Genomic DNA, 12,484 nt, shown 5'->3' on the forward strand with positions numbered 1-12,484 from the left:
ATGCATTCAATGTCTCTAGATTGAACCCTTGATGTTTCTTTAATCTACATGTCTGCATTGTGGCTTACTCTGACTGGATTTGTACAAAAACGTAAAAAAAAAAATGGCAAGAGCATTAGCTACCCATACACTTGACAAACCACTTTATTTTCCTATTGCTAATTTATTATTTCCTTTTTTAAAGGTTACCTCCTGTCTAAGCATGAGGGACAGGCTGGGTCTCCAGAAAAGCCACTCTCTGATCTGGGCCGTCTCTCTTACATGGCATATTGGAAGAGTGTGTTACTTGAGTGTCTGCACCAAAATCAGGAGCGGCAACTGAGTATTAAAAGACTTACCAAGCTAACTGGTATTTGCCCTCAGGATATTGCAGCCACCTTGCAACAGCTGCATATGCTAGAGATACGAGGAGACCGGTAAATCTTATCTGATTTTCTCTACTCACTATACTTTTACATTTTCTTACTTCCTGCCTTTTTTTCCCCTTCAATCCTCTTGTAGTTTTCAATGTTTTAGAGGTTGTTGTTTTGTTTTTTTCTCTTACGTTCCCTCCGTTTTTATTTAGCATTGTGTTGGTGCGCCGAGAACAGCTAATCCAGGCTCACATGAACCGCCTGCATGCCCGACCAAGGGAGGTGGACGTTGATCCTGAAGCTTTAAGGTGGACACCAGTAATTGTCACAAATTCTGTAGTATCAGATGATGATGATGAATCAGAGGATGAAGAGGATGAAGAACAAAGGCACCAATTGAAAGACAGCAGTGTAAGCTTTTATTGAAGATATATCATTATAGCTAATTTTGATCTGTCATGATAGACCTTAAATGATCCCAGCCTAACACAAACCCTTCCTCGGTATGTTTTTGGAGCTGAAAATGAACATATACATCTAGTGTATCTACATCCACAGCTAGTGGTTGCAATTTGCTTTTCTTCCTATGGGATTATGGAAGATTAGTTGCGTTAGTAGTATAGCATGCTACAATGTTCAAGCTAGGGAGTTACCACACCTGTAAAAAGTATTGGGAAATATTTAGTTAAAAAGAAAATTAATTGTCTTGAGACCAATTGTATGTCAGTCTGATTGACTTTGACCTCACTAGTTGGTAAAACATTCTAAACCATTTTAACAATTGTTCTGAAAGAAACAAAAATCACTGGCTAAGATTTATTTATTTTTATTATAGCCATTTGGCCTCATTATGTTCTTAGACTATGGTCTAACTCCAATATTTTTATTTTCTGTTTTGCTTTTCCTTTCTATTTATTTGATTTAATACAATTATGTTGTATTAAACAGTTGTGCTGAATTAAACCGTGACTGTGTAAAAAGCCTTGTTTCTGTTAGGATTGGTTTAAATACATAATAAATAAGAAAAGAGCAGGTATTTAGGAACATGCTCCAGTATGTGTAAACAAAATTAATGACATTGTTATTTCACTCTTGGCCACAGATGCTGAGAAGTATGGATTTTAAGGAGCGAGACAAATGTCCCATCTTGGAGAAAGAGAAAAGCCCGCCTCCTATTCCAAATCGTTCCTCATCACCACCATCTCGATATCCACACCCTCAGTTTCAAGACCTGTTCCGGGATAGCTTGCCAGCCAACAGCCAACCTCCAGGGAGAGGGCGGCGAGGAAGGCGTGCTCGACGGGCCAGAGGTCTTCGTGCTTCTTCCAACCGAGCAGCTGACATTCTGAGGTTGTTGGCTAGGGAACCTCCAGGTCCTCCTGGGCGTAATGGAGAACGGGGCCGTTCTGGATCAAGGAGGGGAAGGCTGAAGAGGATTGGAGCCCCTATTTTACGAAGAGATTTCTTGGAACACCAGGAGAGGCTTTCACAACATTATAAAAGTGATCATCAACAGCTGAGAAGATTCAGCGAGAGCAGTGAGGAGGAAGATGATGATGATGATGACGACGAAGAGACCCACAGTCGTCGATCAGAATCACCACCTATTCTGACTAAGCCTACACTCAAACGCAAGGTGCAGTTTTAAGCATATTAAGAATGCATACGCATAACTTGTGCAAAATGCATGTTTGGCAAATAATTATATATTCTACAATATTGCATTATGGCATAACTTAGTGGCCATCAGTGTTCGCATAATTTTATTTATTATATTTATAATGCAAATGTATTGATTTTAGTGTATTTCTAGCTTTCTGTTTCAGTTATTTACCATGGTGAAATGACTAGGTATAGTGCAAATGTAGGTGTTGATGTACTTTTTAGGGTAACCACTTTTTTCAAACAGATGTCTCATTACAAGTCTCTTCTATCTAGAGTCTAATATCTAGACTTTAGTTATTCTAGCCTCATTACTATTAAAGTATAGCTTACTCACTCTGTCTTGTATCCCATGTATGTTTCTCTCTTATATGTAGGGGTATTAATCATAATATTCGGTATGATTTATTATGCCATAATTTTGAAGATGAAAGTAGTGTATTACTTGCGTGGGGCACTGAAGTATATTCCTGACATTTCTGACACTTTTCTCTCCTAATTTTATTTCAGAAGCCAGGAGTTTATAGAAAGCGTCGTGTGCGGCGACGCAAGCACCACCATAACAGTAGTGTAGTGACTGAGACCATATCGGAAACCACCCAAGTTCTAGATGAACCTTTTGATGACTCTGACTCTGAGCGGCCAATGCCAAGATTGGAGCCTGAAGAGGAGGGCAATGGTCGTGGTGCCTCCTTTCCCCCTGGCTATTTCCCCTACCTCACCAAACATACTTTACTTAGACGTAATCGCCCATTAAGCAAGAGGAGAATGTGTACAGAGCCATCCCAAGGTAAGCTGCCACAGCCCAAAAGTATAGTGTAGAGTACATCACTGTGCCTTTTATTTTGAACTTGTGTTTCTCAAGTTACAATGTCTGTTTTTTTTAGATCAAATAATCTTTGGCATGTATCCACACTACACCTACATAAACTTTTTTTATGTTTTTTTTTTTTTATTTTAGGATCAACAATACAGCCTCCTGCCTCAACTATACGTTCCACAGAAGAGAATGTATCCACACCTGATGCCTGCACCCCTGCCCCTGTAAAGAAGAAAGGCTGGCCGAAGGGTAAGAGCCGGAAACCAATCCACTGGAAGAAGCGTCCTGGGCGGAAACCTGGTTTCAAACTTAACCGTGAGCCTCCACCAGCTGCACCTATCCAGCCTCCACCTCCCAGGCCCATCCGGAAATCAAGGACAAGGGAAGAAGAGGAGCCTCCTAGAGAAGAGCCACTTGAGACAAAAGAGCAGCAAGAAGAAGAGGTGGCTCCAGTTGTGGTGGTGAAAACTAGAGATGAGGAAGATAATATCACTGATGCTCTGCAACCATTATCCCCTTCTGAAAGCAGCAGTAGCAGTAGCTGTGATGGCTCATCCAGGGAAACTGAACAAAATCCCCCATCCCCAGAACGACTACCAGAAACTGTAGATGAGCCACAACTCGTGGTGGAAGAGATTGAGCAAGAAGAAGAGGAGGAGGAGGAGGAAAGAGTTGAAGAAAACAAGGAGGTTACTGTGACTTTTGTGCCCAACCAGCAGGAAGACCATGATGCAGATGATGAAGATGATGGTGCAAAAGAGATTGAAGAAGTTGAGGAGTTAGAGCAAGAACCTGCCCTTGAAGATCCTGTTCAGCAGGAGCCATCTGTAGTAAGTGGAAGTGAAGAGGAGGAAAAAGGAGAGATTGTGCATGAGGCCACAACAGAAGTGCCTGATCCGCCTTGTTTGGAGGTGGAAGAGGAGGAGGAAGAGAGTCCACAGAAGGTAGATGAAGAGCAGAAAGATGATGAAGAAGGGGAAGAGGAAATTCCACATACAGAGCTTGACTTGGAGACTGTGCAAGCTGTTCAGTCACTAACACAGGAAGAGGGCAGTGAACGTGATGATGGCGCATATGGAGACTGTGAAGATGAGACTCTAACAGCCTGTCAGACTTTGCAGAGTTTTACACAGGCAGAAGAGGACCCTCAGCTAGGCTTGTCCGAGGAGTGCCACCCCTCTGCCCATGACAGCCCAATTTCTTCTGTTCATTCTCATCCCAGCCAGTCAGTTCGATCAGCCAGCAGTCCGAGCATTCCACCAGCTTTGGAAAATAATGGAAATAGTGGCTACCCACAAATTAGCCCTGATGCAGGTTCCCTTTCTGCTCCTTCTATGCAGAACCTCGAGACGACTAGTCCCATGATGGATGTACCCTCTGTTTCGGATCATTCACAACAGGTTGTGGATAGTGGTTTCAGTGACTTGGGCAGCATTGAGAGCACGACAGAAAACTATGAGAACCCCAGCAGTTATGACTCGAGCATGGGAGGTGGTAGCATCTCCTCACAGAGCAGTTGTTCTTATGCCAGTGGTGGAAATAACAGTGGAGCTGGGGGATTGCCCTCTTCAGCTAGTATGGCACAGAATGGCTGTGCAGTGAGCCAGCAAATGGCTGGCATGGCAAGCATGATGCAGACAACACAAGCGTGTGGGATTAAGTCACCTCAGAGCTGTGCCTCAGAGCGACCTCCTAGTAGCAACAATCAGCAGCCCCCACCTCCTCCTCCTCCTCCACCCCCATTGCCACCACAGCAGCCCCAACCACCCCCACAGCAACAGACCCCTATGTCCCAGTGCAGCATGAACAACAGCTTTGGCCCCTCACAGATGATAATGGAGATACCAGACCAGAATAATGGCAGCAATCTCAGCATTTACCCGGGGGATTTTGGGGGTGGGAGTTACTCCCAGCCTTCAGCTACCTTCAGCTTAGCCAAGTTGCAGCAACTTACCAACACTATCATGGACCCTCATGCTATGCCTTACAGCCATGCTCAGGCTGTCACCTCCTATGCAAATAGCGTGTCCCTTTCCAATTCAGGCCTTTCCCAGCTCACCTCTTCCCACCCCCTGGCGGGACCACCCCAAGCACAAGCCACCATGACTAGTCCTTCAATGAACCTCCTTCAGTGCAACATGTCAGCTGGCAACCTGGGCATCCCCCACAGCCAGCGTATTCAGAGCCAGATGCCTGTCAAAGGGCACATATCCATTCGCTCCAAATCTGCACCACTTCCTGCTGCCCCATCTCCTCACCAGCAGCAGCTGTATGGGCGCAGCACACCAGGCATGCAGCCAGCCGCCCGGGCACTTACCGTCCAGCGGAGCATGAACATGGGTGTCAACCTTATGTCCACTTCACCGTACAATGTCAACACCATGAACCCACTCAATGCCATGGGCGGGTACCGCATGTCCCAGCCTATGGTCAACAGTTCTTATCACAGCAACGCAGCCTATATGAACCAGACAACACAGTATCCCATGCAGGTTGGCATGGGCATGATGGGTGCCCAGGCCTATACCCAACAACCTATGCAGCCGAATCCCCATGGAAATATGATGTACACACCACCCCCACACCATTCCTATATGAATTCCCCTCCTGTCCCCAAACAAACTCTTAACTCCCCTTACATGCGAAGATGAGAGGGGGGGCACCGGTGCCACCCCAGAAAGTACCCACCTGACCTTCAAAGTTCTCTTGCAGACTATAAATATGGCCTTTTATACTGACAGGACTTTTATTCCCTATCCCTTATATCCCGTTGCTGTAGATTTAATATTCTATGTTTTTTATTGTTATTTTATTTCCCCTTACAAAAAAATGTAATTTTGTGGGGTTTTCCTGTTTTTCTTTTCTGTAGAAAGATTTATTATTATTATTATTATTATTATTTTTTTTTGTAACTTTTTTTCTCTCTTCATTTTGTCTTTCACTCTGGTTTATACAAAAGTGTTGGCGGAAAACAAATTCCACCCTTTCCTTCCCTTCCAATTTTTTTTAAAAATAAATAAATATATATATATATATATATATATATACATACATACATACATACATACATACATACATACATACATACATACATACATACATACATACATACATACAACAGAGGCAAAAAATTATATAAAATATAAGATTGGTTTTAGTGGAGAATCGCACGAAAATAGGAAATCAATTTTTAGAAAACAAGTTTAAAAGAAAAAAATTTAAGAAAGACAAAAAAAAAATCTAACCCTGTAGCCTTATTCGGTCGTGGTCTACAATACAGCTGCGACAACTGTATATTTTTTTTCAGCGTGCGACTGCTCTTTTATTTAGGGATTTTTAAATTAAAAAAATAAATTTCGTCTTTGTTTTCATGGCTGGGGTGTTAAGGGAAGAGTTTTAATTACCTAGGGGGCAGGCCAAAGGGGCAGTACACCTACACTATTACAATGATTTCCCAAACATTAAAATTTCCATATGGGGTCGGTCAATCCTCCCTGTGATTTGGACTGCAATCTCCATTATCATCAAAGCACAGTTTAGTTTAAACATCAAAGACCCTAGGATTTCAAATAGTAACTCACTGCTGAGGAATAAGCCATGATCTAGATCATTACAGAGTGCAACTGCATCTTAGGAGAGCATGACCCATTGTTAAATTTTTTTCCCAGTAATTAGTCTGGTGTGAGATACACCTTCACGATCATAATCATACATTTTTCACATTTGGATACTTATTTTTCGTAATGCTTCTCAACTCTGTCATCAAGGACCACCAGAAATTCTAATTTTGTTGGGTACTCCTTAATTCTTGAATCATTGATTTTTCTATGAGCAGGTTTGAGAAATACTGCTATAGAGTTTAGCACATATATATTCCTTATTGCTGTTCTGTCAATGGTTAGTTTATCATTCTCCCATACCGATAAGAAGCACTTATTTTCCACCAATAAAGCAGAGTATTTACATAGGGGGGTGAATACATGCATATACATATTAACCTCCTTTAATGTTTCTGTTTTATGCAGTTGAAAAAAAAAAAAACTGCATACCAGGCAGCTGCACCAGTAAGTTGTGATGTGTATATTTAAATGCACATACATAAAACTTTAGGGCACTCTCACTGAATTGAGATTTTACCTTTTGAGTGCGTGGATGAGTTGGCTATAAGTTATAGCTTATGCTTTTGCCTGGCACAAACGATTTATAATGTTCTCAATGTTTAAAGCTCACATCAAAGCCCAAACCTACACCCACCGTGTTGTAAAAACTGTATATTCTTCCGAAATGGTTTCTTTCATGTTTTGTATATTTGTACACTTTGGATGACAGGCATCGATTTTAATATCTTGTATTATTGTACATATGTTTTGTTCTTGATGTTGGTGTTTTTTCCCCCCTTATATTTTGTTTCTGACATACATTGTGGTTCTATCATTTTTGCATATATATACACACACACAAGGTAAGGCATTGTCAAGGCATGTATTTTACGGTTTTAATTTGTGTCAGAGCATTATTGTTGTCATCTGAAGTGATTTGCTGCTGGTCGGCAGCGGGTCTACATGCTTATTGTTACCAAAATTATACACAACCAACTCAGCAGATTTGGATTTTACACACTGTCTGGAACATCTACTCATTGTAAATTTTGAATGGGACAAACACAACTTTCACTGCTGTATATGAAGACACATCCTTATCTATTCTCCAGTATTCAAAAATATGGTAGACACATCAGGGCAAAGCCATCTTGTTAGTGGGAGAAGAGAGGTTGGTTTGGTAAATGAAGAAATGTGCCTATACATAAAGATATGTAAAAAATTGTGTCCACCTTTTGTGTTTTATATATGCATAAATATATTTTTGTGTGAAAAGCGGTATCAGTCCAGGAAAAATAGAAATTGGATACTCCAACTTTGTAACTTAAAATATTAATAATTCTTGCCACTTATGTCCAACATTTGTGTCTGTTTATTATACTAGAGTAAAAAGGATACAAACAGCCCTAGGGGTTCTTCTAAAAGTGTGGCTAACTGAAAATTGGTGCAAAGTTCTAAAGGTGTGGCAGCCATGAAAGCAGTGGAATCAACAGGGGCATTAAATTGGTTATCACGGTGATTTCCGCAATATTCAAACATTGTGACACTTTTATGAATGACTCGGCAATTTTCAATAAATCTCACCAGTTTATATAATGTATACACAGCTGACCAATACAGCCACATTAGGTAAAGTGTAAGTGTTTACATGTGCAATAACCGTACAAAATGATGTGTATACGTGCAATGTAAAAGGCATGAAAGGTATTGTGTTGGCATATGTCTAATATGGGCACTCGGTTATGTTAATTATGTTACTATTTACTCCTATACAACAGACAGTAACCCACACACACACACACACAATATTCCTGGTGCAGCTGTCTAAGGGGGGAGATGAAACAAATATTCATGAAACATTCTTGTCTTATAAGGAATACGTTGGTTATGATATAGTCCGGCATTGTGCCGATTCTTGAAAATGAGTAGGAAGAATAATTAATTGGTAACTGACATTTCTCTGCCCTAATGCATCAAAACCCACTGGTGCCTTTTTATGTATATCTGTATATGTATATATATATATATATTAGTGTGTGTATATTATGAATATACACTTACACAAAAGGTTGTTTTACCCATAGAATTCCTCTGCATATATATATATATTTTAAAACCCAAGTCTAATGTTGTTTAACATTTGGAAAACTGCAGTTTGCTAGCTTCTGTACTAGATTACAATTCCCTTAATTCTCTGCTAGTTAATAGGCAAATGAGCCCCAGTTTGCCTACCAATGAGGTATTAGGGCCTACTAGCAGTGAATGGGTTAAGCAGTATGCACTTCCACAAGTACCCAATTATGGCTATATTGCAATGTGCTTTCCAGAAACTGCTTTTTTTTTTTTTATTAAAAACATTTTAAGTACAAATTCTCATTGAATGAGGGTTTTATGGAACATGTTTAAGGGTCCATAGTATATGTATGCAATATTACTTCTCTTCCCTTCCATCCCAACTTTTTTTTTTTTTGTAACAGTGGCCATTTACATTTTCATATGGTTGTAATGCCCATCCCATTCATTTTCTTTTCTCCTTCTCCCTCCGGCCTTTTCTTGAAGCTGTGGGTCCTTACTGCCCCAGTCTGGTTTGTATGTAATAAGACTCTTACCCCCTAGTGTCCTCTGTACCCTTCTCCTCCTTTCTAGTAAGTGCTTTCAGAAATAAAACTGTACATTTTAACGTTAAAAAAATAAATTATGTTGAGACATTTTGGACATGTGTTGCAATGTGTTCTTGGTGTTTAGCGCGTGCTGCTGTCACTGGTCATATATTATCAGAAAGTTGCTAAATCCTATTTACTTTCCCCATTTCCATGTACAAAATCACCAAAATTAAAGGAAAACTATAGGTTCAGGAACACAAACATGTAATCCTGACCCTATAGTGTTAAACACACCATCTAGCCCAACCATGCCCCACTAAAAATAAAAGCTTACTTTTAATCCAGTCTGCTGCTGCTGCAGGCTCTGCCCCGATCTGCCTGCTTGGCTGTCATCAGAAGTGTTGATCAAAAGCCAATTACAATGCTTTCTAATATGAACACACAGCCCTGGCTAATCAGCATCTCCTTATCGAGAAGATTGAATCAATGTCTCCATGCGGAGGGTGGAGACTTGGAATGGTGCAGCACAGCCCCAGGAAGCACCTCTAGTAGCCATCAGAGGAGTGGCCAGTGGAGGTATCCCTAAACTGTAATGTAAACACTGCATTTTCTCTGAACAGTGAGTGTTCGCTGCAAAAAGCCTTAAGGGAATGATTCTACTCACCAGAGCAAATACAATAAGCTGTAGTTGTTCTGGTGAGTATAGTGTCCCTTTAAGTAGAGGGAATTTGTGTATTAAAGTGGCTCTGTCTCCTGCTTATGACTGCACCTCTAGGTATTCGATGGCCTTTGTGTGCATGCGTTGGTAAATTTTACTTACATTAACCTCTCCCTCGTGGCCGCCTCACAATACACGAGAGCTCTGGTTTTTGTCAAGTGTAGGGAATATACCAAGACAAAATGGTCCCTACTTTGTCTTAGTATATCTTTTGACTGCATTGTAATTTCAGTGAAATTCCAACAGTTTATATTTCATAAAGCTTTGTATCTTTATGAAACACTTGAGGGAGAGGGTGACAAATGTTAACCTACCAAAGAAATGTTTGTACACATGCTCACTTCACACTGGCATGCTAGTACTTATAGTAGAAGGGATATACAGTAAGTACAGTAGTTCTAAAACATAAAATACGGCTTTAGCATATGTTAAGAAATGTTAATGCTATTTACTAAACTGGTTAAATAGCCATGTTGGAGATTTGTTTTTGGTTTTGGCTATTTTTGCTTAAACTTTACAATTCTCTACAAATTTATGGTTGAGTTAACACCATAAGTGTAGGAGTTGTGGCTTCTGAAAGTTAACACATTTAAACATACCATATAAAATCAATAGTGTTGATTTGTGTGTATTGTTTACAAGTTAAACATATCTCTTTATCCTGGTGATCAAAAAACTCAATTTGAAGCAATTGTTACAAAAAAAGGGTGTGGGTTGATTTCATAAGGCAATCAGATCACCCAACTAACCATGGTTAAACATAGGTACAACACATCACAATTGTAAGCACTTAAAAACCCAATATATTCTTCTGCTGTAGGCAGTGGATTTAATTATCTTTTCTCTGTACATTGCGGTTTAATTTTTTTTAAAAAAAATAGGTTGTAAGTCCTGTGGAATTTTTCGTGTATCTGAAAGAAAAACAAGCCACAGATATTTTTTTTTTATATTCTTTCTTTATTAATCTTGGACAGTGGGTGGTACATATACAACGACAGCTGACAACAAAAAGTTTAAAGAGCAGATGACATTACATATTCAAACATTTGTTTACAACAAAGAAAAACAAAATGCTGAGTAGTAATCGCCTTTGGATAGATAATGTAGGCTAAGGATACATGTACGTCGGCAATGTTAGATCAAAGTGACCAAATATACTTCAATCTGCGATACATGTAGGTACAAAGCAAGTAAGTAATACACATTATCAACCAAGGGCATAAGTGGGAGTACAACAACAACAACTGCTAAGCGATAACATCAAGCTGAGTAGTGTCCCGGTCTTCAAAGATTTTTAGTCACATTTAGAGGAGGCCTCTGTTTGCAGGAGAGCGAGGAAGAAAAAAGACAACAGGAGGAAGGTTAAGTGAGAGAGGAAAGAGAAGAGAGATATCTGGTTGACAAATGCATATATCTTTTCGCCTTCATTTAGAACTAAAAATCTTTCATTCTCTATCACTTTTGTAGCCTGGTTCTGCATTCTTCCCCCCTCCCCCCATTTCTTAAAAATCCAAGATGTTGACCATGTTTTAAATTGCACCATAGGCACCCAGACAGCCACTATAGGTGCTTTCAGCTGTTTCACAGAGTTTGACTCTGATATAATGTTAGGCGTACTCGCGCTTTGCATGAGGGCATCCAGTGTCGTCAAATACCCCATAGAAATGTATTGATTCAATGCTTTCCTATGGTAAAGACCTAATGTCGGCACTTGCTGCTGATGTTGGAGGAGCCAGTGAGAAAAAGGATGTTACCCTTTAACTTTGGGGTGGCGAGGAACATTATAATGTTAGAAATACAGCTTTAAAGGGACACTGCGCTACCCAAGTACCAAAAAATAAAAATCACTGTTCAGCAGATGTATCACTAATGAAAACATGCATGCTTTTCATTGGGGTATATCTAAATACAGCATTTAGAAGCTGCATATCTCTTGTCTGAAATCTTTCTAACCCCTCCCAGACTTTGTGGGTGTACAATCACAAACTTCCCAATGCAGGTTTCTCCAAATTAAGGTTTCTGGAGAGTCTCTTTAGGGTGTTCCAAAGAGAGGAAAAGCTTCCCCACTAGCCACTAACTAAAACAGTGGGAGTTAACAAAACATATTGACATTTGTTATGGGCATTGTCACAAAAAAAAAAATATCAGGGCAATTAGCTGAGAGTTGGAAAAACATTGAAGGTATTAATAATTTTGAAAGGTATCTTATTTCACTTTAGGACACCACAATTGTGATGTTATTAGTACAGGAATACTTCTGTCTGCCTGAGCCCCATCAATTGAACACATACAATTGCTCACAGGACTCAAAGCTACTAAGTCTTGCAGCTCAAAGCCTTATGCTGAGTTAACATCTGGAAAATGTTTATTTTTTCAAAACATGCACGGTATCCAATCTCTGTAACACTCCATTTCCTCTATCTGACACCACCTACTATCATTTGTTCTGCTGAAGGAAGTCTTGCACCTTGTCAGATTTTCTGCTAATCTTTCAGCTGATAGCTTTGCATGTTACTTTACTGACAAGAGTAAACCGTTATGGAATTAATTTGCCTCTCTTCACTCTTTATCTCAAACTTGGACAGTACCTTCCCTAAACTCCAAGGCTTTTCTCCAGCTACTGAACAGGCGGTGGCTGCGCTTCTCCTTTCCTCTCGTCCCACCACATGTCCGCTTGATCCCATCCTGTCTCACCTTATCAGATCTCTCACCCCTTGTGCCATACTTAA

General features: G+C 40.1%; 1 protein-coding gene across 1 annotated transcript in view; it reads left to right on the forward strand.

Moving 5' to 3' along the window:
- Positions 1-5,648, forward strand: part of KAT6A (lysine acetyltransferase 6A) — a 76,105-nt gene extending 70,457 nt beyond the window's left edge. The window contains exons 13-17 of the mRNA XM_063448443.1: positions 185-416; positions 566-764; positions 1,456-1,989; positions 2,526-2,805; positions 2,977-5,648. Of these exons, the coding sequence (XP_063304513.1) occupies positions 185-416; positions 566-764; positions 1,456-1,989; positions 2,526-2,805; positions 2,977-5,486 (3,755 nt within the window). The 3' untranslated portion in view covers positions 5,487-5,648. The remainder of the gene's footprint in view (positions 1-184; positions 417-565; positions 765-1,455; positions 1,990-2,525; positions 2,806-2,976) is intronic.
- The last annotated feature ends 6,836 nt before the right edge of the window (positions 5,649-12,484 follow it).

This window comes from Pelobates fuscus, chromosome 3 (assembly GCF_036172605.1).
Source record: "Pelobates fuscus isolate aPelFus1 chromosome 3, aPelFus1.pri, whole genome shotgun sequence".
In the NCBI taxonomy this organism is placed as follows: Eukaryota; Metazoa; Chordata; class Amphibia; order Anura; family Pelobatidae; genus Pelobates; species Pelobates fuscus.